Source organism: Pseudophryne corroboree, chromosome 7 (assembly GCF_028390025.1).
Source record: "Pseudophryne corroboree isolate aPseCor3 chromosome 7, aPseCor3.hap2, whole genome shotgun sequence".
In the NCBI taxonomy this organism is placed as follows: Eukaryota; Metazoa; Chordata; class Amphibia; order Anura; family Myobatrachidae; genus Pseudophryne; species Pseudophryne corroboree.
This window is the reverse complement of record NC_086450.1, coordinates 166,604,483-166,630,550: the sequence shown is the minus strand read 5'-3', so window position 1 is coordinate 166,630,550 and position 26,068 is coordinate 166,604,483. Positions and strand designations below refer to the sequence as shown.

The following is a 26,068-nucleotide window of genomic DNA, read 5'->3' as shown; positions in this document are numbered from 1 at the left end:
ATTAATAGACCTAAATATTAACCAGCCCAACTCACCAAGCTGTTATTGCACCACTTAATTCCCTTCTACAGGATGTGCAATTCAAAACTCATTAACTAATAATTCTGCATGGCTAAATAAAATACTGCACCATATACTATATAAAGACTGAAGTAGGCATGACAAATGCCAACAAAGCCAGCATCACATGTACCAACCAGTGCACAATGTATAGCACAGGATTTACTTGTTTTATCAGAACTATGGGTTGAGTTTTAAGAGACACCAAAGCACTAAAAAATACAAGAGACTAACAAAATTATGTTTTGAAAACAAGCCACCATATATAATCAATGTCCTAAACAAGGGTCCTACTGTCATTTTTATAGATACTGTACTATTTTATATGGGTGTGGTTCATCAAATCGACAGTATCTAAATCGACAATTTTTAGGTCGACCACTATAGGTCGACATGGATGGAAGGTCGACAGGGTTTCTAGGTCGACATGTGCTAGGTCGACAGGTCTAAAGGTCGACATGAGGATTTTTTTTTTGTGTCGTTTTCTTCGTAGAGTGACCGGGATCCCAAATTAGTGCACCGCGTTCGCTCGCCATGCTTCGGGCATGGTGCCTTCGCTCCGCTAACGCTTCGCTCGGCACAGATTACCGTTCCAATCGTAGTCCACGTGGATCGTTAAGTATGAAAAAATTCAAAAAAAGATTTAAAAAAAAAAAACTCATGTCGACCTTTAGACCTGTCGACCTAGCACATGTCGACCTAGAAACCCTGTCGACCTTCCATCCATGTCGACCTAGTGACTGTCGACCTATAGTGGTCGACCTAAACATTGTCGACCTAGATACTGTCGATCTTCAGACCGGATCCCATTCTATATATAAGACCTGTATTGAACATAGTGAGGCTATTATTTTGTTTTGATATTATCTGCAATATAGAATTTACATGGGGACACAGATTTAAAAAGTAAAAAGAAAACATACCCGTGACACACTGCCACAACAATAATTGTTAGTGGTCACTTCAATTACTGTATGTTCACAGTTAGCCTTGAGCAACAGTGCCACCTAGTGGAAGCAGAATTTCATTTGGCGTTTCAATTAAGAAATCCTGTCCTTATTTATTTATTTAATTTATTAACAGTTTCTTATATAGCGCAGCATTTTCCGTTGCACTTTACAATTAGAACAACAGTAATAGAACAAAACTGGGGAACAACAGTAATAGAACAAAATTGGGTAACAACAGACAGACATAGAGGTAGGAACAGAGGCGGAACTACCGCCAGTGCAACCAGTGCGTTGCACTGGGGCCCGCCTCTGTCCAGGGGCCCAAAGCATGTAATGAGTCAAACTGACTCATTACATGCCGCTGTGTGCTGCGGGCAACCGCTGCCCGCAGCACACAGCCGCCCGGAGAGGAGAGGAGCGCAGCGGCACGGGGGTAAGGACGAGGAGGGAGGTGGAGGAGGGAGCCGCAGCAGCGCTTTACTACTGGTGGAGGCGCTGCTGCCCCTCTGCTTCACTATAGGCTGTCTTCCGAGAACAGCCTATAGTGAAGCAGAGGGGCAGCAGCAGCAGCACCTCCACCAATAACACAGCGCTGCTGCGGCTCCCTCCTCCACCTCCCTCCTCCTCCTTCTCTCCTGCCTGGGAATCGTCAGAAGCTGCACCGAGGAGCCTGAGCCAGCGGAGAGGGTAAGTATAATTCTTCTTTCTTTCTTTCTGTCTTTTTTTCTGTCTTTCTTTCTTTCTGTCTTTCTTGGGACTGCCTGCCGCAATGTGTAAAAATGGGGAATCTGCCTGCCGCAATGTGTAAAAAGGGGGAATCTGCCTGCCGCAATGTGTAAAAAGGGGGAATCTGCCTTCCGCAATGTGTAAAAATGGGGAATCTGCCTGCCGCAATGTGTAAAAAGGGAGAATCTGCCTTCCGCAATGTGTAAAAATGGGGAATCTGCCTGCCGCAATGTGTAAAAATGGGGAATCTGCCTGCCGCTCGGTGTAAAAATGGGGAATCTGCCTGCCGCAATGTGTAAAAATGGGGAATCTGCCTGCTGCAAAGTGTAAAAATGGGGAATCTGCCTGCCGCAATGTGTAAAAAGGGGGGAATCTGCCTGCCATAATGTGTAAAAAGGGGGGCGCTGTCTGCCGTAATGTGTAACAAGGGCACGCTGTCTGCCGTAATGTGTAAAAAGGGAATGCTGTCTGCCGTAATGTGTAAAAAGGGGGACGCTGTCTGCCGTTATGTGTAAAAAGTGTACGCTGTCTGCCGCTATGTGTAACAAGGGCACGCTGTCTGCCGTTATGTGTAAAAAGGGGGACGCTGCCTGCCGTAATGTGTACAAAGGGGGATGCTGTCTGCCGTTATGTGTAACAAGGGCACGCTGTCTGCCGTTATGTGTAACAAGGGCACGCTGTCTGCCGTTATATGTAACAAGGGCACGCTGTCTGCCGTTATGTGTAAAAAGGGGGATGCTGTCTGCCGTTATGTGTAAAAAGGGGGACGCTGTCTGCCGTAATGTGTAAAAAGAGGAATCTGTCCGCCGTAAGGTGTAAAAGGGTCTCTACCTGGTGTAGTGGTGCTACTGTGCGGTGTAATTTTAATAATGGAGACTACTGTGCACCGTTTTATGAATTGGTATTATTTTGTGGCCACACCCCTTCCCCACGAAGCCACGCCACTATGTATTTTTGCACGCGCCTACGGCACGCACTGCCCCTGTTTTGCATGCAGGGGTGGGGCTCAGATGCCGTTTCTTGCACACAGTGCTAAAATGTCTAGTTACGACACTGTTGCTAGGTATCCATTTCTCTGGCCCTGAGCAGTTCCCCCTCACCAGATCCTCTCCAGGGGTGAGGGGGTGGACTTGGATGGGATGGGGGGCCCAAAGCATTTTGTCGCACCTGGGCCCACCGCTTGCTAGTTCCGCCACTGGGTAGGAAGGCTCTGCTAGCAAGCTTACAATCTATAGGTAAATAGGCATTGATACACAAAGATAGATGCTACCTATTGCATAATGGTCCACCAGACTGCTAGGTTCTTAATGGGTTGTATGATATGATCACTGTCAGGAATCGGCATTCAGCAGCATCTCATCTACCAGCGCGCTGGTGTGCAGGCCTCCGGAGGTTACGGCCCCAGTCACGGCTGCATGAATGCACTGTCCGCGAGCGTCATGTTCAGTGTCGCTAAGTACCCCTGAACCGCATCCAGTGTGTGCCCCGCTGTGTGCCGGCGTCTGTCCAGCATGGGCGCCGCCATGACATCTGCACTCAGCTGATCCGGACATCCAATCCTGCACTGCGTTTGCACACAGAGCCCAGCAACCAATCACCGCAGAGCAAGCGGTATAAGTTTCAGTCCGTGGATCAGTCTCATCGCCTCGGACAACGAGTCACATTCAGTGTACAAGTTCTCCTGGTTCCTGTGTTCCTGTTTCCAGTGGTTTCCTTGTTGTCATTCCGTCATTTCATCTTCAGTCTTCAGTTTGCTACGAACTCCAGCCACAGTCTGCCACAACAACTTGCAGTAAGAGACTTTCTCCAGGTGTTTCTTCATTACTCAGCCTGTGCACCTAATTACTAGCATCTAGCATTGTGCACTGCATTCAGCACTTAACTTGCTGTGTCAGAACGGTCTCCTGCTTGGGCCTTGCTTGGCTTAAAGACCGTGTGCTTTTACAGAGACTGTGTGCTTTTATTGCTATTCATTATATACTGGAGTTCCGTTTGCTTCATCTGATTTCATTATTGCCTTTACCGTTTATACCAAGTTTCAAGTTCATCTTCATTGCTCATTTGTTACCAGTGACTTTTGAAATACTTATTTCATCGGATTAAGTTTGTCATCAGTTATACCAGTTACTATTCATGCATCATTTCTGTTGTTGCCGACTTCCAAGTTTAACATCAATTATTTCCACTCATCTGTTTATCAGTTGTTCAGTTGCTGTGTGACCCCTGTGTGATAATAAATATCAAGCGCACATGCGCAGGACTTTTCTTCAGCCTCCTCGTTTCATCTATCACACCTACACTGACCCACTAGTGCCCCTTCCGGGGACAAACAAAATTACAGACCTGACAATCACCCAGCAATGTTGGCCAAGTGTCAGGAGGGTGTGAGAGTAAAGAAAGACAAGATATGTGTGATGTTATGTGGCCTGTACAGAGAGGATGTAATTAGATAGGGAAGCACTGAAGGTTATGTGGGTGGGTCTGGAATTTGATAGGCTTGTCTGAAAAGGTGAGTTTTCAGGGAACGTTTAAAGGTTTGGAGACTAGAGGAGAGTCTTATTGTGCGTGGGAGGGCATTCCACAGAGTGGGTGAAGCACAGATAAAGTCCTGTAATTTTGAGTGTGAACAAGTCATGTGTGTGGATGAGAGACGCAGATCTTGTGCAGAGCGGAGAGGTCTGGTAGGGAGATATTTTGAGATGAGTGAAGAGATGTATGTTGGTGCAGTTTGGTTAATGGCCTTGTATGTAAGTAAAAGTATTTTATATTTAATACAGTAGAATACTGTTAACTGATGGAAGGACTGGCAGAGCGGATCTGCAGACGATATACGTCTAGCGAGGAAGATTAGCCTCGCAGCTGCATTCAAAATGGATTGTAGTGGTGAGAGCCTATGTTTGGGAGGGAGTAGTATGGTATGCCGGCGGCCGGGCTTCCGGCGGCCAGCATACCGGCGTTGGAATCCCGACCGCCGGCATACCGACAGCTGGGCGAGCGCAAATGAGCCCCTTGCAGGCTCGCTGTGCTCGCCGCTGTGCTATTTTCCCTCCAGGGAGGTCGTGGACCCCCAAGAGGGAGAAAAGGTGTTCTGTATGCCGAGTGTCGGGATTCCAGCGCCGGTATACTGTGCGCCGGGATCCCAACAGCCGGCAACCTAAACACCACCCATTTGGGAAGACCGGTCAGGAGACTATTACAATAATCAATGCGGGAAATAATCCTTATCATATTTGTGTCTAACATTAAATATATCTCTTTTTATAAACAGAGTTACAGTACTGTATATGAAGCCTAAAGCAGATATTACGCTGGCTGCTATGCCAGTTCAGGACCCTTCCATTCTCTGTATCTCCTAAAGAATTATCTAGTTCCCAAGTCTTCATTTGGAGCAATAAACACCTGTGGATTTAAAGTAGAAAATGCAAATGGAAAGAGTTTGCATTGTTTCTCCTTTCCTAACAGGTAGAATTATTTAGTGGCACAGATTTGTCACTTGGCAGTAGCCCATTCCTAAAACAAATTTCTCGGTTAGCGATAAAAAGAAATTGCGTTTATGTCCTTATTGTGGATAAGGGCATAGGATCTTCCCTACACTTGTTAATGAGTATTTATAGCTGCTCTCATTATACCCTTTTAGATCTATGTTAATTTGTCCCGTTACAGTTTGCTATGATTTCCTTCTACCGCAAAAGGACTCCTAGACTACCCACCCCATGGACGGTGTCGGTAAGTACAGAGGCGTTTTCCTCGTTAATGTAAATAATGTCATGCATGCATATTTTTCAGAATCAGAACTTACATTTTAGTACCTATAGGTTCTACACAATCATAAACAGAGAGAACATTTTTTGTGTACCCACCAATATGGCAAGTTGATGCTCGCAAAATTATATTCTAACTCTTTTTCCCCCCAAAAAATAAGGGGAAGAATTCAATCCAGTGCGACACACCACTGCACAAAATCTGGCAACTAAACAACGCTAATTTTCCTGCACAGTTCTGTGAGAAGCAAAGGAAAACTAGCTGTTACTGGCTATGACTGTTCTCACAGCCATGAATTCCCCTCCTAAATGTGTTCCACCAAGGAAGAGGGGCTTGAATAATTCTATGGCAAAGAAACCATGATCTAAATGCTTTACACAATTTTCCAAGATCATATATAATACATATATATTACATATATATTACATGTAATATACATAATGCCAGTGAAACCTCTCACACTGCACCTACTGGGTTCTATCATGTCTACACTGTATTTACCAAATCTGTGATGCAAATAGAGATGCTGAGATAGTGGCACTTTACGTCATGTGATGGACATGCCCATTACGTCAGGTCCTTGTAGCAAAGGGTTCAGTGATTGGCCTCCAACATCTTAATATTCAAATACACACCAGACTTATGCTCCAGTCTATGGGGAACCCCTCCCCCGACATTACCCTATAATGCACTTCTATATAAAAATCAATGTCATCCTACTAAATGATGCATGCATTACAAGCCTGTTGCCTGTATTCAACATATGGGAAACCTGGAAGACTCCACATACTATTGTTTGTTCCAACAAACCACATTTCACTATGTTTGTTCTTCTCTTTCCTTGTACACTACAGATTACCGTCAGTGCAGAGAAGCTCACTGAATTAAGCAACATCATTACATTCTATTCCCCATCAGTTACATACATTTGATTTGAATCTGATCATCTAAACAAGTCAGGCACCACCAGCACATTCATAGATGCCCCATTATAGCCACTCACTTGTCTATTGTTTTGTGTGGTGATAGTAAGACGAATGCACAGATCCACCTCTGATTGAATTCACAGCTGTAGGAGAGGATGCTGGGTAATGTCCAGGGCGGATTGGTTTAGCTATAGACAAAATAAAAATGACCATCAATCATTTCCATAGAGATCACTTTAGTAACATGTATCAAGAGCACAGGAAAGCTTTAAAATCTGAGACCGTCTGCAAATCTGTGCAGCTGATCTGGTCTGTAAGATTACGCGTGTTCAGACATTCTCTTTCCATCTATGGTTCTTACCAATCTGGGCAGAGTGCACTCTCCTCGCCATGTTCTTTGCCCTCACTGCTTCCTTAATGCGGTCGACCTCCTGCTGGTACCTCTTGCGGTCACGCATTGCGTTCTCTTTGGCTTCTTTAAGTGCACCTTCCAAAGCCTTGACTCTCTCGGCTGTAGCACGCAGGCGTTTCTCTAGTTTAGGAAGCTCACAACGCAGATCTGCATTATCACGGACCAGCTGTAAAACATGAAGGTGAGTCAAACCAAAAAGCTGCCATTAGGGATACAAAACTCATGAATCAGTGAGAAGCCAAACACACATCTCCCGTGTCTGAGCCAGAAAGGCTACTTAATTAATGAGTGTAAATGAGATGAAAGAGCAGTATAATCAGGAGGGGGGGGTTGTTAAATGCTTTCAGCATCACATAAAATTTAGTGGCAATCTCACTGGAAATCCCAAAATTGGTACCTATTACATAAGCACCAAGGTCTTTCTGCACCAACATCGTCAGCTTGTCAACTACTGACATCTAGAGGATCAATAGAATACTGCAAGTGTATTCCGACTTGGCTACCAATCAGCTATGATGCGCTCTATGCATGTAATACAGTTAATTTAGATCAAATTAATGGTTACATACACGGATAATAGAAAGAACTGGATACTTCTAATAGACCCAGTTTACATCTCACCTGTTTGTGAACTTTTGTCAGTTGCTCAAGGTTATTCTCCAAGAAAGAAATTTTCTGTTTCTGGGCTGCGCTGCAGCAACCGCCATCATCGCTGTCCAGCTCCACGCTCTGCAAACACAGCAAGACTGTAATCAGATGTATTTCATGGTGTCAAGTGAAGAAAACTAGTACATGCCTGTCACGTTTTTAAAGCAACAAAGATCTTTTCTATATAAAAACAGAACAAAATAAAAACAAAGCAAAACCTGACAAATAAACTCTCCTGAGGGGGATCTATAGATCCTTAGTGTTTCCACTCATGTGAAATCTGTGGGATCAATAGATCTTCCTCGGCTGCAGTTACCTGATAGAAACACAGTGTGAGTATTATGTTGCTCTTTTATTCAGAAACCCAGGAAGTCCAGTGGCGGATTTTACCTATGGGCTGCAGGAAACACCCCCCCGCTAGTTGAAATCTGGGTGACTACACTGGCTCATTGGCTTCACTGGGACTGGCAGTGACTTCCTATTGGTAGGTCTATCTGCTAGTATCCTGCAGGACAGGTAGTCCCATTTGCTCCATCCGGGACTGCCAGATCAGGCTGCAATTAGCAGAGAGCTGGATTCCTGTAGGGAGCCACTCTGTGCCTAATCACCAGCCCAATCCGGCTTCTATGGGCTGCAGCCGATGCAGTCCATAGAAGCCAGGGTTTGTGCACATGCGCAAGTCCCGGTGCCTGCCAGGTCCATTGAGCAGGCGCCGGGACCTGTCTGTCCGGGGGCCAGCTCTCTCTCCTCTACCTCTCCGGCATAGGCAGCCCCTCCCCTGCCTGAAAAAGGTAGGAGCCGCCGCTGCCAGGAATGTTTTTGTGGGTCAACATTTCAAAGTCGGTCATTTACGTAATAGAGCTGACAGTATAGGGCCATCAGTACAAGGTTATTAAAATTTTTATCTTAAAATCCATAAAAAGTGTATTTTCAGGAGGTTTTGTACATTTCAACACTTCATATATCCCTTATATCACAGGTAGAACAAGTGTTAGATAATTGTATACAGATACTGTTCTGCCTTTAGTGCAGGCATGTCCAAACTGCGGCCCTCCAGCTGTTGAGAAACTACACATCCCAGCATGCCCTGACACAGCTTTAGCATTCTCTGACAGCAAAACTGTGTCAGGGCATGTTGGGATAATAAGATTTTACTCACCGGTAAATCTATTTCTCGTAGTCCGTAGTGGATGCTGGGAACTCCGTAAGGACCATGGGGAATAGCGGCTCCGCAGGAGACTATGCACAACTAAAAGAAAGCTTTTAGACTACCTGGTGTGCACTGGCTCCTCCCACTATGACCCTCCTCCAAGCCTCAGTTAGGATACTGTGCCCGGAAGAGCTGACACAATAAGGAAGGATTTTGAATCCCGGGTAAGACTCATACCAGCCACACCAATCACACCGTATAACTTGTGATACTATACCCAGTTAACAGTATGAAATATAACTGAGCCTCTCAACAGATGGCTCAACAATAACCCTTTAGTTAGGCAATAACTACATACAAGTATTGCAGACAATCCACACTTGGGATGGGCGCCCAGCATCCACTACGGACTACGAGAAATAGATTTACCGGTGAGTAAAATCTTATTTTCTCTGACGTCCTAGTGGATGCTGGGAACTCCGTAAGGACCATGGGGATTATACCAAAGTTCCCAAACGGGCGGGAGAGTGAGGATGACTCTGCAGCACCGAATGAGAGAACTCCAGGTCCTCCTCAGCCAGGGTATCAAATTTGTAGAATTTTGCAAACGTGTTTGCCCCTGACCAAGTAGCTGCTCGGCAAAGTTGTAAAGCCGAGACCCCTCGGGCAGCCGCCCAAGATGAGCCCACTTTCCTCGTGGAATGGGCTTTTACTGATTTAGGATGCGGCAATCAAGCCGCAGAATGCTCCAGCTGAATTGTGCTATAAATTCAGCGAGCAATAGTCTGCTTAGAAGCAGGAGCACCTATTTTGTTGGGTGCCTACAGGATAAAAAGCGAGTCAGTTTTCCTGACTCCAGCCGTCCTGGAAATATAAATTTTTAAGGCCCTGACTACGCCCAGTAACTTGGAATCTTCCAAGTCCCTAGTAGCCGCAGGCACTACAATAGGTTGGTTCAAGTGAAAAGCTGATACCACCTTAGGGAGAAACTGGGGACGAGTCCTCAATTCTGCCCTATCCATATGGAAAATCAGATAAGGGCTTTTACATGACAAAGCCGCCAATTCTGACACACGCCTGGCCGAAGCCAAGGCCAATAACATGACCACTTTCCACGTGAGATATTTCAAATCCACAGTTTTAAGTGGCTCAAACCAATGTGATTTTAGGAAACTCAACACCACGTTGAGATCCCAAGGTGCCACAGGAGGCACAAAAGGGGGCTGAATATGTAGCACTCCCTTTACAAATGTCTGAACTCCAGGCAGTGAAGCCAGTTCTTTCTGGAAGAAAATCGACAGAGCCGAAATCTGGACCTTAATGGAACCCAAGTTTAGGCCCATAGTCACTCCTGACTGTAGGAAGTGCAGAAAACGACCCAGCTGAAATTCCTCTGTTGGGGCCTTCCTGGCCTCACACCACGCAACATATTTTCGCCAAATACGGTGATAATGGTTTGCGGTTACTTCTTTCCTGGCTTTTATCAGCGTAGGAATGACTTCCTCCGGACTGCCCTTTTCCTTTAGGATCCGGAATTCAATCGCCATGCCGTCAAACGCAGTCGCGGTAAGTCTTGGAACAGACAGGGCCCCTGCTGTAGAAGATCCTGTCTGAGCGGTAGAGGTCATGGGTCCTCAGATATCATTTCTTGAAGTTCTGGGTACCAAGCTCTTCTTGGCCCATCCTGAACCACGAGTATCATTCTTACTCCTCGTTTTCTTATTATTCTCAGTACCTTTGGTATGAGAGGCAGAGGAGGGAATACATAAACCGACTGGTACACCCACGGTGTCACTAGAGCGTCCACAGCTATTGCCTGAGGGTCCCTTGACCTGGCGCAATATCTAGTTTTTTGTTTAGGCGGGACGCCATCATGTCCACCTGTGGCCTTTCCCAACGGTTTACCAACAGTTAGAAGACTTCTGGATGAAGTCCCCACTCTCCCGGGTGTAGGTCGTGTCTGCTGAGGAAGTCTGCTTCCCAGTTGTCCACTCCCGGAATGAACACTGCTGACAGTGCTAAGACGTGATTTTCCGCCCATCGGAGAATCCTTGTGGCTTCTGCCATCGCCATCCTGCTTCTTGTGCCGCCCTGTCGGTTTACATGGGCGACCGCCGTGATGTTGTCTGATCGGATCAGTACCGGCTGGTTTTGAAGCAGAGGCCTTGCCAGACTTAGGGCATTGTAAATGGCCCTCAGTTCCAGAACATTTATGTGTAGGGACGACTCCTGACTTGACCAAAGTCCTTGGAAATTTCTTCCCTGTGTGACTGCCCCCCAGCCTCAAAGGCTGGCATCCGTGGTTACCAGGACCCAGTCCTGTATGCCGAATCTGCGGCCCTCTTGAAGATGAGCACTCTGCAGCCACCACAGTAGAGATACCCTGGTCCTTGGAAACAGGGTTATCAGCCGATGCATCTGAAGATGCGATCCCGACCACTTGTCCAAGAGGTCCCACTGAAAGGTTCTTGCATGGAACCTGCCGAATGGAATTCTGCTTCGTAAGAAGCTATCATTTTTCCCAGGACTCGTGTGCAGTGATGCACCGATACCTGTTTTGGTTTCAGGAGGTCTCTGACTAGAGATGACAGCTCCTTGGCTTTCTCCTGCGGGAGAAATACTTTTTTCTGTTCTGTGTCCAGAACCATCCCCAGGAACAGTAGGCGTGTGGTAGGAACCAGCTGTGACTTTGGAATGTATAGAATCCATCCGTGCTGTTGTAGCACTTCCCGAGATAGTGCTACTCCGACCAACAACTGCTCCTTGGACCTCGCCTTTATAAGGAGATCGTCCAAGTACGGGATAATTAAAACTCCCTTTTTTCGAAGGAGTATCATCATTTCTGCCATTACCTTGGTAAAGACCCTCGGTGCCGTGGACAGTCCAAACGGCAGTGTTTGGAATTGGTAATGGCAATCCTGTACCACAAATCTGAGGTACTCCTGGTGAGGATGGTAAATGGGGACATGTAGGTAAGCATCCTTGATGTCCAGGGATACCATGTAATCCCCCTCCTCCAGGCTTGCAATAACCGCCCTGAGCGATTCCATCTTGAACTTGAATTTTTTTATGTATGTGTTCAAGGATTTCAAATTTAACATGGGTCTCACCGAACCGTCCGGTTTCGGTACCACAAACAGTGTGGAATAGTAACCCCGTCCTTGTTGAAGTAGGGGCACCTTGACTATCACCTGCTGGGAATAAAGCTTGTGAATTGCCTCTAGCACAGCCTCCCTGCCTGAGGGAGTTGTCGGCAAGGCAGATTTGAGGAAACGGCGGGGGGGAGACGCCTCGAATTCCAGCTTGTACCCCTGAGATACTACTTGAAGGATCCAGGGATCCACCTGTGAGCGAGCCCACTGATTGCTGAAATTTTTGAGGCGGCCCCCCACCGTAACTGGCTACGCCTGTGGAGCCCCCGCGTCATGCGGTGGACTCAGAGGAAGCGGGGGAAGAATTTTGATTCTGGGAACTGGCTGACTGGTGCAGCTTTTTCCCTCTTCCCTCGTCTCTGTGCAGAAAAGAAGCGCCTTTGACCCGCTTGCTTTTCTGAAGCCGAAAGGACTGTACCTGATAATACAGTGCTTTCTTAGGCTGTGAGGAAACCTGAGGTAAAAATTTTTCTTCCCAGCTGTTGCTGTGGATACGAGGTCCCAGAGACCATCCCCAAACAATTCCTCACCCTTATAAGGCTCTATGTGCCTTTTAAAGTCAGCATCACCTGTCCAGTGTCGGGTCTCTAATACCCTCCTGACAGAATGGACATTGCATTAATTCTGGATGCCAGCCGGCAAAATATCCCTCTGTGCATCCCTCATATATAAGACGACGTCTTTAATATGTTCGCAAAATAGTATCCCTGTTTGACAGGGTCACAGACCACGCTGCAGCAGCACTATCTGCAGGTCTCAGTCTAGTACCTGAGTGTGTAAATACAGACTTCAGGATAGCCTCCTGCTTTTTATCAGCAGGTACCTTCAAAGTGGCCGTATCCTAAGACGGCAGTGCCACCTTTTTTGACAAACGTGTGAGCTTTGAGCCCCTGATGGCCTTTGAGACGCCTGGGCAGGCGCGGCTGAGAAGCCGGCTGTCCCACAGCTGTTACGTCATCCAGCCTTTTATGTAAGGAGTTGACACTGTCGGTTTATACCTTCCACCTATCCATCCACTCTTGTGTCGGCCCCACAGGGGGCGACATCACATTTATCGGCATCTGCTCTGCCACCACATAAGCCTCCTCATCAAACGTGTCGACACAGCCGTACCGACACCCGCACACACACAGGGAATGCTCTGACTGAGGACAGGACCCCACACAGCCCTTTGGGGAGACAGAGAGAGAGTATGCCAGCACACACCAGAGCGCTATATAATTTAGGGATTAACACTATATTGAGTGAATTTTTCCCAATAGCTGCTTGTATATACAATATTGCGCCTAAATTTAGTGCCCCCCCTCTCTTTTTAACCCTTTGAGCCTGCAAACTACAGGGGAGAGCCTGGGGAGCTGTCTTCCAGCTGCACTGTGAAGAGAAAATGGCGCCAGTGTGCTGAGGGAGATAGCTCCGCCCCTTTTTCGCGGACTTTTCTCCCGCTTTTTTATGGATTCTGGCAGGGGTATTTATCACATATATAGCTTCTGGGGCTATATATTGTGATATATTTGCCAGCCAAGGTGTTTTTATTGCTGCTCAGGGCGCCCCCCCCCCCCCCCAGCGCCCTGCACCCTCAGTGACCGGAGTGTGAAGTGTGTATGAGGAGCAATGGCGCACAGCTGCAGTGCTGTGCGCTACCTTGGTGAAGACTGATGTCTTCTGCCGCCGATTTTCCGGACCTCTTCTTGCTTCTGGCTCTGTAAGGGGGACGGCGGCGCGGCTCCGGGAACGAACACCAAGGCCAGTTCCATGCGGTCGATCCCTCTGGAGCTAATGGTGTCCAGTAGCCTAAGAAGCCCAAGCTAGCTGCAAGCAGGTAGGTTCGCTTCTTCTCCCCTTAGTCCCTCGATGCAGTGAGCCTGTTGCCAGCAGGTCTCACTGTAAAATAAAAAACCTAAAATAAACTTTCTTTCTAGGAGCTCAGGAGAGCCCCTAGTGTGCATCCAGCTCGGCCGGGCACAGAAATCTAACTGAGGCTTGGAGGAGGGTCATAGTGGGAGGAGCCAGTGCACACCAGGTAGTCTAAAAGCTTTCTTTTAGTTGTGCCCAGTCTCCTGCAGAGCCGCTATTCCCAATGGTCCTCACGGAGTTCCCAGCATCCACTAGGACGTCAGAGAAATGTAGTTTCACAACAGCTGGAGGGCCGCAGTTTGGACATGCCTGCTTTAGTGACTCGGATAGGCTGACTTGCATGTTTTCCAATCAGATAATAATGTGCCACAAAGAAGATATGATCAACAATACCATTTATACCCAAATACTTGTACATCATCAGCTATTTATGTGCACCATGCCACATTTTTAATAAAATCACACATTTATATATTGCGATTTGATCTATCATTATTACATAATAAAACCAGGTGCAGTGATATTCTCCCTTACTAAGTGTATATGTCAGCCAGCAATGACTTTATGCTCGGTGCCTAATAGCAGCGGTGATGCAAGAGACGACATGACACTGTGTATGTCTGGATTGTTGCAAAAGCCGCTGAGACATTTTATACACAGTTCACAGTCAGTACAAATCCATGGCTGACAAACCTTTTTCACTCTGGTGGTGAGATCCTGAACAAAGAGTCTGCGCAAGTTGTGTAACGTCTGAAGTTCCCTGGCCTGGAGGAAACATTTAGACATTTAGAATTTTGCAGAATGCTCAATATAAACAGAATATAGGGCTACATTTACTATGCAGTGCTTTCCAACGCCGCTGCATCTTCAGATGTTTCAGCCACTGGATTTAAAAGGGAAATTAAATTCAATAAAAAAACCAGGCTTTGAGAAGCATTGCATAATACATTTATACGTTAGACTATTTGCAGTGTATAAGTTAATGCTGTGCTGTGCACTCATCCTCTACATCTCTAAGCTAAACTCAGTCCACACTTCCCCGCGTCTTTTCCTTCTCTCCAACCTGGTTACTTCTTCCCACACTTACCTCCAAAACTTTGCTGGCTCCCTTCCTCTGGAACTCACATCCTCTCACGGAAGATGTTGTACTATAGCGGCACTTACAGTGGCGCTAAATCGCTTCCCGCAGAGGCGATGCAGGAACCATTAACGCTAAGATGTATTAACATCTCGCCTGCTAGAGTGGAGTACAGAAAACTCCTTCCTCCGTTGATCCAGACAAGACCCACAGCGCATCAGTCTAGTGCTGATGCGCAATGCCTTACCTCCTGACAGGCCCAACTGCGCACGTGTCATATCTCACAAACATCACAAGATCTCATGCGCAGCCTGAGACCCCCCCCCCCCCCCCCAGCCCCCCCAGCCCCGGAGCCTGTGGTCACCACAGTTTAGTATACATACTGGCAGATAATTCTTCTGATATGTACAAAAATTTTAAGCCACAAAAGTGCGCTTATCGTTTGTTAATAGCATCTCAATGATTTTCCATATGGCGACAGTGAAATCGTTTGATATTTGCAGATAACGTAGAAAAAAAAGTAATTTTTCTCTATGTTATCTACTTTCATACATACCGGGGTTCATTGTATATAGCGCTAATCACTCACTACCAGTCAAATACTCAACCCTTCCCTTGCTAAGTTTTCACAGGCAGGGCCCTCTGCCCTATTGTTCTACTCTAGCACTATCCGTGTCACTAGTGCTCCACTCAGTTGTATCCTGCTCCCCTTTAGTTAACCAGATACTGTCTGCTCACCCATAAGTTGGGTACAAGGCCATAGGGTTGACTCCAGGCTACACCTCTACCATCACTTGCTCCTATTATTTGTCTTACAGTCTGTGATGTTATAGTAATGTTTGTACTTATGCTTTGCACTTCCAATATGATTATCTGTTTTGTTTTGTACTTATCTAGTGTTTTACAAAGTTTTTATGTTTACACCCGTACGTACGGTGCTGCCTTGTAAATAAAGATAATAATAATAATAATAATAATAATAATAATAATAATAATAATAATAATAATAATACAGGATCTGACTATAATAAAGAATAAACATACCACAGTTTCCTCCAGTCCTTTAAGGTCCTCTCGAGATTGCTCCCTCTTCTCATTAAGTAGCCTACAGAAATAAGACAAGTTAATGCTGCACAATAAGAGCCTCAATCCATGGCCAAGATATGGACTATAGTGAGTGGTCTATATTGCAGACCTATTGGCTATGGGGTTTAGAAGAATGAGACAGTATTATCACATATCAAACCAGTCTGTTTATTCTGAAAAACCCTGCTCCACCAATTAGTCTTAACCTCGTCTTGTGTGCATAGACTTGTACCGTCATTCTGCAACTTCCTTTCCGGTCAGGTGCAGACATCCGGTACAACACCCAGCTATCACAACAATTCTCAAATACAGTTTCATTCATCTGTTCATTCAGTCTAGACTACTGTGTCCTCACCAGCTGCCTTTTTTACCATGTTATAAGTCTCTTGCTGGAGATTACAGATGGGAATTAGCACAATGGAAAGGTGCATCTTTGTACAAAACTAGTGACTCCAAGTTATATTGGGGCATATAAAAACAATGTATGTTCCCTCTAATTAGAGGTATCCACAATAGTAACCTTGACGCGTTCAGACGGGTATAAACCAATCACTCTCCCCAAATTGCTAGGTTCTGTTTTACTCTATCTTCTATTGCTGAAACAGAATAATCTGTATTAATGTCAGGACAGAACTTACATAAGTTTCTCCAGTTCCATCTCTCTCTGCTGATCTTCTGCCTTCAGTTTCTCATAGTCAGATGTCAGCTTGTCCTTCTGTAGCTGCAGCTTCTGATTGAGGCTTCACCAGAGAGTAAAACAAAGTATTACCCAAAGTAAGAGGTCTTCGGGCCAGTCAGGCCCATGTTTAACAAACAAACAAAATAAAACTCCCGCTTCTTTGCTGTAACTATAATAATTTATTAAGCACCACATATACAGCAGAATAATATTACCGGGTGCCCTCCATGACGGATGTCCTGCACGGACGCGTTCCCATGTAAGTTACAAAATGGCGGCACTCCGGTCAAAGGTCACTCAGTAAAACAAACCCGTTTTACTGAGTGATCTTTGACCGGAGTGCCACCATTTTGTAATATATATATATATATATATATATATATATATATATAGCGTTTCACACAAACATATAGATAAAAGGTGGACTCATACAATATTAAAAATCATATCATGCTTATCTGTTATCATACATCTCTCCGCTGCCGTATGATAACAGATAGGCATGATATGATTTTTATCTATATGTTTGTGTGAAAAGTTTACTAAACTCTGTTAAAAACTTTATAACACTATCAGAGATTTTTTCCCCCATTGGGGACATTTTGGTTTTAAGGTACACAGTGTGCAGCTGTGGAAAACAAGAAGGACCTTTGAGCCAAAATCCTTTTATACATATATAAAAAGTGAGTTGTCATATATTTAAGAATACTTTCACCAATATCACTCTTTGGGTGCCTACAGTGAAAAGGCACAAACCTGTCTTGCCATTTGAATTATAAGGTTGCACTTTGGTTTCATTTGCACCTGGCACTTTATTCTTTGCGTGATTGCACAAGTCACTATATTTAACGTGAAAGTATGTGGTACTGATGCATCCCTCCTCTTCCATTGTGTGTAATAATGCATCTGACGAGCACGTCCGCACAGTAACAAGGGACAGAGGAAGGACCCCCAAGAAAGACGTAACTACAGGCTCTCACTCCTTGGATATCTGGTACGCATATTTATGTATAAGAATTAAAACTGACTAAAGTACTGAATCACTTTAAAAAGCACCAAAGGCGCAGAAGTTTTACTACTTATGAATATATATATATATATATATATATATATATATATATATATATATATATAATAGTTCAAAGTGCACTCACCAATCCAATATAATTGACAATGTCCTTAAGAAGTCGCTCCCCAAAAGACCCCTTATTGCATATAGAAGGGGTTCGAATCTTCGTGACATACTTATGCGCCCTGACATGTCTATAGGTAAAGAAAAGGAGGGTTGGTTACCCTCTGCGAGGCTGGGATGCTACAAATGCCCGAATTGCGTCACATGCAGAAGTATGATGACGGGTAACACCTTCCCTCATCCACATGGTGGTCAGAGGATACAAATCCGACACCGATTGACATGCACGTCAGACTTTGTGGTATATATACTATTATGCCCGTGCTCACTAGTATATGTGGGCAAAACAACGACATCATTTTGTGAGAGGATATCTAACCACCGATCCAATATACGTCTGGCACTGAAATCTGATAACTCCGACAAACCTGTGGCAAGGCATTTTGTCCGGTTCCGGTATGAATGGTCGACCATTTTATGGTTGACAGTCATTAGGTCGACCACTATTGGTCGACATTGACATGGTCGACATTGACACATGGTCGACACATGAAAATGGTCGACACATGAAAGGTCGACACATGAAAAGGTCGACATGGGTTTTTTAACTTTTTTTGTGTCGTTTTTTGCGTAAAGTGACTGGGAACCCCAATTAGTGCACCGCGTCCCCTCGCATGGCTCGCTTCGCTCGCCATGCTTCGGGCATGGTGCCTTCGCTTCGCTCGGCACAGATTACCGTTCCAATCGTAGTCCACGTGGATCGTAAAGTATGGAAAAGTTCCCCAAAAGAAAAAAAAGTTCAAAAACTCATGTCGACCTTTTCATGTGTCGACCTTTCATGTGTCGACAATTTTCATGTCCAACATCAGCATCAACTGTCATCACTGCGATATATGCTAATTGACAGAATACCTCCATTGTCGAGAGGGGTGACCGTGCGAAAATTCTCTTACGCAGAGAAGCATACTGGATTTGATACTGTGTGGCCAAAAGGCCTGAACGATACAATACATTGGAGCATTTTCCTGTGACATGTCCGGACCTTTATAAGTGTGTGGCTTTCTAAGGGGTGAATCACTCTCGTCTATATGTTTTTTTCCATTTTTCACTTTGTGTATTTTATATGTATATTTTTTATGCATATATATATACTATAGTTTTGGAGTGTGGGGCGATCGGTGGAGCTGCGCAGTGATGTGTTCATAAAGATGCTGTAAATAGGTTGCAGATATTTTATATGTGATATATATCTCAGGCTGTGTTCTATGACAGTCCTCAGTCTGTTTCTCTTATTCTTCTTTTTTCAGGTCACATTTTCAGATCATAACCATTTCCCGCTTACTATTATATTTGGATATAGTATTAATAACTATATGTGACTAAACCAATATTAAATAATGTTCTCATTTATAGATGTGCAGCAATGCTGCTTAATCAGTAATACACTTTTACATACATGTGGACGATTGTCCTGTGGTGCTGTGTTGCAGGGGGAAGGCATTTTGGTGAGAGCATGGTGCTTGCTCCTTCTGTTGGTCTAATTGAGATGCTGCAGCCGAGAGGAAACACTATGCGGTTCACCTCCCGGTCTACTTCCGGTTGCGTGCGTTCCACCAGCGGGACGCGCGCGTATATGAGAATATGATTCTACAGGTGAGGTTTAAGAGACTCTGGAGTTACTGGTAAGAGTTGGAAATGTGCCTGATATATCTATCTATGTATATGATTGTCTGTCTATGTTTGTTTAATACTAGTGGATCCCTGTACATGCCATGTTTTTGGGATTGCTATATGTTTTATGTGGGGTGGGGGTATATAGGGAGGCAGTTTGTGTATAGCACCTGAACCTTGACAAAGGTCCCAGGGGGGACCGAAACGTCGGAATGATGTCTATGCCTATTTGCCACAAATAAAACTTTGGTGGAGTTATATTGGATTGGTGAGTGCACTTTTGCACTTTGAAATGAACTATTATAAATATTCATGCCAGAGGATTGCTTTTCTCGAAACATGAAGATTTGGTGACACCCCAACAAGCTGCTATAGGAATTGTGTGTGCAGACATTCTCTGCAGTATATATATATATATATATATATATATATATACATATATGTATATAAGATATTTATGTTTTAAGCAACTTTGTAACATACAACAATACAAAGAAAACAAAGCAAACCCTTAATACAGTTACAGTGATAAAGTAAGAACTAAACTTAAAGTAATAAGAAAGAAGTCAGTTAAAAAAAAACTAAGGTACAGTATACATTAGCGCAAGTATACATTATGGTGCATTTTTTCGATTTTATGACATGGTCAGGAAATTCCAGACTACACCAACGAGACCTAGATGACGGATATATATGTAGGTGATTCAGGATAGTGGAGGGAAAACCACAAACCATAGTATTATTTCATAACCTGTGGCTAGTGTCAGGCACGTATAAAATATAACCATCAGTAATACCAGTGTAGATAGGCATCTATGGTAAATAAAAAAAAAACAAAAGAGGAAACAGGACTGTGGGCCTGATTCAGAGATGTACAAAGACCCGATCTTTAAGCAGTTGAGCGATTATCAGCAGACTGAACATGTTCTGCGACTGGCTTGTGATGGCAATTGCAGAAATTATTTATTTGCAAAGTAATTAACAATCAGGGACCATTTTGTGGGGTGGTTAAGGGGAGTGGAGGCATAAATGCATGTCATGACCATTTTAGGAGCATCTCAGCTTTTGACTGCGATCCCGTAAGCAACTGTGATGTCTCAGGCAACTTACGTCCTGCGGCCATGTTGTGCGACCACAGGGCAACTCAGAAAATCAATAATCGTCTGATCTGCATAAAATAGTCCATCTCCAGATTTGTGACATTTCTGCTGATGTAACATACCGTTTGTGCTCCGCTGTGCCATTCACTAGTGCCAACTACTTGTAGAAACATGCTATCCAGGTTCTGGCTATACTTACTTATCTAAAACCAATTGGACTGCTGATTTATCTAAAAAGAAGTCAGGAGAGGCTCAAGAACTACCGTATATGTTTTCTGGCAGAGAAAAGGGATATTAGCATCAGCATTCATCCCCGCTAACTAAAACAATTTTATACATCATTCACTCACATAAGAGATGCCAAAAGAATCCTGCATATACTCAATATCTGGGACAAGTAGAGCAACTGCTTCTACCAGACCAGAAGGACCATAAAGAAATCCAATAACTTTACCACATCAATACACATGAGGAGATGGAGGAGCCGCTGCCAGCAGACCACGTGAGTTATCCTAGCAGTATGAGCGGAAGGACATCAATATGTGGCATGTAATGTGGGCCTGTAACATGTGGCATAATCACGAGAATTAGGGCCACCAATTTGTGGTAGGAATATTAGTTCTCTGCAAGAGTAAACACTTTTTATTTTGAACCATGATTAATATTAAGAGCTAATCACATTACGTCAAAAGGCCCCAAGCCCTCTGAGGTAATGTGATGAAATGCTATGGGCAGTGGTTCCCCAACTCGGTCCTCAAGGCAGCCTAATAGTACAAGTTTTGAGAATATCCATGGTCACCTGTGTTCAAGCACGGATGTCCTTAAAAATTGGACAGAATGCCTTGAGGACTGTGTTTGGGAAACTCTGTTATAGGCTCTGATATGGCTCAGGGACTATTAAATGCTAACTCAATGTCACTTCTTTATCCACATCATGTAATATTCAAAACAACTGCAAAAGAGATGTGCAAGGAGATGAACATAGAAGCTGTACTCGCACAAAAGGCTATGAGCCTATTGAGGATACACTTAGGAAAATGAAAAACAAGTCTTTTAGTGTGGAGTGGATGCAGCCCACTCTGCACTAGATAAGAGGTTCCAGACCCTGGGAGATGTTAATGACAAATTTGGAGTGGCCCTCAACTTCCCCAATATGGCCAAATTAGAGTTGCCAGAAAGATGTCAGACCTTGAGTACTTATCTACCCCTTGTCGGACAGCCAATTGGTGGCAGGGGACTTGCAGTGGAAATGCTATGTTTCCCAAATTTGTCATAAAAATCTGACAAATATGGAACACTATACTGTATGAGAAGAATCTAATAGCAATGTACCCAATATGCGGTAGCTCTGAGAGTCGCTGCCAGGCATCTTGCTACAGTGCCTGATGCAGAAAGAAGCTTCTCTAAGCTCAAGCTGATTAAACCCTGAGCTCTACTACGGAGCAAGTACATCTCTGTGAACGTCTCTGTGGACTTTGCATCATTAGTGTTAATCATGTGGTCTCACAACAGCTGTCATGTGATGATGTGATAGATGACACTGCTGCATGAAAGTCAAGGCGAGTAAGGCTATAGAACAGGCTACATCTAAGTAGTATTAAGTACTGAACATAAATGCACACTAGTGTTTATGTATGCGGTTTGGGTTGTATTTTACACAGTATTCTTATTGATATGGTATAGTTCCATGTTATTTATATTAGATGTATACTTAGTTATTTATATTTCTGTGTTAAGTTTCTTGATGTTTATATTATAGTTAATGTTCTGTGTTTGTATCTACAGTACTGGTTTATTTAAAAAGAAAAAAAAATCTCAATGAAATAAAGCTATGTAGTGAGCGTGTGAGCGTATGGACACAATGCTGGCTGGTGGGTTTGGCTGCAATTTAATGGGCACCGCTAAAATCTTGCCTAGGGCACCAAATTGGTTATAGACCAACTACACTCATAATATCATCCCTATACTACATCTAAATACAACACCCAATTAACACATTATTACCATCACTACAGTATACTACTTCTACACACAATAACACCTTCATCCCTACATACTATATTAATAGTATCACTATGCTATGCTATCTTTACACACAATAACACCACAGCCACACAATACTAACAACTACACTAATAACATTATCGCTACACTATACTACTTCTATACACAATAACACAATCATCACTACATACTATAGTAATAGTATCATTATGCCATAAGCAAACGCAGGGAAGGTTTCCGGTTGCCTGGAAACCCCCCTGTCCTTGGCAAGTGGCTCAAATTATGACAACAGTAGCAATGTATATAACAGATTACTAGAGCTGCTCCCGCATCATGCAGGTTAAGAGACAGAGCTGATCTGCTGCACATGCTCAGTGGTAGCAGCTTCTTCTACCAAGTTTGCTGCGTGTGTGGTCCTCAATCAGTGTACTGGTCCAGAGAGTAGCTACCAGGAAGAAGAGACAGGAGCCTTACCATGAGGTGGGAGAATGTGTGCATAGAAAGTGTAGCACTGGTTTTATTATGTTTGTGTATTTATTTATTATAGTATGTTTAACTTTTTCCTGACTTATTATATTATTTAAATAAGTTTGATACAGTTTATACTATACTGCTAAATACTGTATTCCATATTCTGCAGAGTGGGAAATTGTGGATTACATTTAGAAACCCCACTCTAGAAATCCTGTGTTAGCCACTGCTATGCTATCTTTACACACAACAACAACAACAACAACAACACAGCCACACACTACTACCAACTACCCTAATAACATCATCACTACAGTGTACTACTTATACATACTTTTTTTCTGTCCTGCCTCATCCTTGTTTCCATACATTTACTCTATCGCCCCCATCCATTGAGGACATTACTCAAAACAAATTATTAGAAACTTTGATACAAGTGTATTTGCTGATATAGTGTGCATTACTGATTCACCTTTGTATTTTACTGTTCTTCTGATGTTATCTCCTCATTTCCCTTTTCTTTTTCCTGTATTCCGTGCGCAGGCTCCATTCGGGCCCCCTCTTCTCTGGGCGCTGTAGAGTCTAATGCACATGCACAGGACTCCTGGAACACCTTCCAGGGACATCCCTTCTGCGCATGTGCAGGTCTCCTGGAACACCTTTAAGGAACATCCCTACTGCGTATGTGAAGGTCTCCTGGAACACCTTCCAGGGACATCCCTTCTGCGCATGTGCAGGTCTCCTGGAACACCTTCCAGGGACATCCCTACTGCGCATGTGCAGGTCTCCTGGAACACCTTCCAGGGACATCCCTACTGCGCATGTGAAGGTCTCCTGGAACACCTTCCAGGGACATCCCTACTGCGCATGTGCAGGTCTCCAGGAACACCTTCCAGGGACATCCCTACTGCGCATGTGCAGGTCTCCTGGAACACCTTCCAGGGACATCCCTTCTGCGCATGTGAAGGTCTCCTGGAACACCTTCCAGGGACATCCCTTCTGCGCATGTGCAGGTCTCCTGGAACACCTTTAAGGGACATCCCTGCTGCGCATGTGAAGGTCTCCTGGAACACCTTGAAGGGACATCCCTTCTGCGCATGTGCAGGTCTCCTGGAACACCTTCCAGGGACATCCCTACTGTGCATGTGCAGGTCTCCTGGAACACATTCCAGGGACATCCCTACTGCGCATGTGCAGGTCTCCAGGAACACCTTCCAGGGACATCCCTACTGCGCATGTGCAGGTCTCCTGGAACACCTTCCAGGGACATCCCTTCTGCGCATGTGCAGGTCTCCTGGAACACCTTCCAGGGACATCCCTACTGCGCATGTGCAGGTCTCCAGGAACACCTTCCAGGGACATCCCTACTGCGCATGTGAAGGTCTCCCCAGGCCACCTTCCAGGGACATCCCTACTGCGCATGTAAAGGTCTCCTAGACCACCTTCCAGGGACATCCCTACTGCGCATGTGAAGGTCTCCTAGACCACCTTCCAGGGACATCCCTACTGCGCATGTGAAGTTCTCCTGGAACACCTTCCAGGGACATCCCTACTGCGCATGTGAAGGTCTCCTACACCACCTTCCGGGGACATCCCTACTGCGCATGTGAAGGTCTCCTAGACCACCTTCCAGGGACATCCCTACTGCGCATGTGAAGGTCTCCTAGACCACCTTCCGGGGACATCCCTACTGCGCATGTGAAGGTCTCCTAGACCACCTTCCAGGGACATCCCTACTGCGCATGTGAAGGTCTCCTGGAACACCTTCCAGGGACATCCCTACTGCGCATGTGAAGGTCTCCTGGAACATCTTCCAGGGACATCCCTGCACCCATCATAGATACGCCAATGATGCTAGTGCTAAATACACTTTTACCACATGCTACAAACCATATACTAATTCAATCACATACTACTACTCCCACCACCATATGCTAATGGCACGCAGGGCATCATACTCACATGCTACGGACACATACAGCACCACTCAGCACTACAAATACAATAAATAACCAACTCAATAGACAACTAGACTATATCCTTCATGTTTTATGCTGGGTGAAACATACATTACAGTAATTTCCTCCCTGTAGCTGTAAGGAAGTTGAGATATTACAGGGCACCCTTTTAGGATACACATTAACAAATGGTTTATATTCCTCAGATCCTTATTCCTACAGAAGTCCCAAGGAGTAGACAAGGAATTGAAGACTAACCTTTCTGATAAGTGGGCAGAGTCATGGAAGGAGCTATGGAAGAAGTCACAGGTGGCCCTAGCAATTCACAACAGCACATTCTCCAAACATACTGTTATAAGTAGCTGGGAAGGGAGGGCGTTTCTGTCCAGTGGTCACAACTATGTTACAGTAATTTGGACTCCTGTAATAATAGGTCAGAGCAGAAACAATGTAACAGAGGTACAGATGTACACCCTAGTACATAAAGAACCTCATTTGGCTCCAGTTGTTGTTGCTACTTATTATGTGTACTTGGCGCGTGCGCAGGACCCGTTCTGCTCCTGCGTGAATGGGTCCTGCGATGTAGGAAGCTGGATGGCAGCAGACTGTCAGTGATTGACAGTCTGCCGCTGCTTGTGGGGTGGGGAAGGAGCGGCGACAGCCACTGTTTCTCAAAGCGGAGGCATGTCACCACTGTTTGAGGGGGGGGGGGGGGGGGGTGGAAAAGGCCAAGGATATCAGTCGTTGGACGAAGACTTCCTGGCCTCTGTGACGGACGGCTTGTACCAGTGGTGATTGAGTGATCCAATCGGATGCAGGTTAAACCACTACTGCAGCAAGAGGCGTCTGCTTGTAATAGACGCCTTCTGCTGCATTACTATACAGAGCTATTGCAGCAGTGATAACAACTCCAACCACATCTGAATCAAGCCCAAAGTCTTCCAGACAGAACTTTATACAGAGCAATCTGAAGACCTGATATGGATGACGGCACAAGTTATGCCTTACTTACTCTTTGAGTTCATCAATCATTTTCTGTTTCTCCTCAATTTCATCCCGTAGGCGAGATAGCTGCTTCTGGTGGGCTTCTCGGTGACTTTCCATCTGCTGTTCCAAAGTTTTCTGTTACATTCAATGAAAGCAAAACAATGTGAGTGAAATAAAAGTGATCACTATCTCACACCTAACTCATCCGTTGGATCACACTGTATACAGCACTGTGGAACCTTTGTGGGGCCATATAAATAAA

The 26,068-nt window shown here is 44.8% G+C and overlaps 1 protein-coding gene across 1 annotated transcript in view; it reads right to left on the bottom strand.

Annotated features, from left to right (window-relative positions):
• Positions 1-26,068, bottom strand: part of KIF5C (kinesin family member 5C) — a 135,898-nt gene that overhangs the window by 13,497 nt on the left and 96,333 nt on the right. Inside the window, exons 19-25 of the mRNA XM_063933751.1 lie at positions 25,832-25,941; positions 16,443-16,544; positions 15,763-15,823; positions 14,334-14,405; positions 7,458-7,565; positions 6,786-7,002; positions 6,502-6,612 (exon numbers count right to left, since the gene is read on the bottom strand). Coding sequence (XP_063789821.1) covers positions 6,506-6,612; positions 6,786-7,002; positions 7,458-7,565; positions 14,334-14,405; positions 15,763-15,823; positions 16,443-16,544; positions 25,832-25,941 — 777 coding nt within the window. The 3' untranslated portion in view covers positions 6,502-6,505. The remainder of the gene's footprint in view (positions 1-6,501; positions 6,613-6,785; positions 7,003-7,457; positions 7,566-14,333; positions 14,406-15,762; positions 15,824-16,442; positions 16,545-25,831; positions 25,942-26,068) is intronic.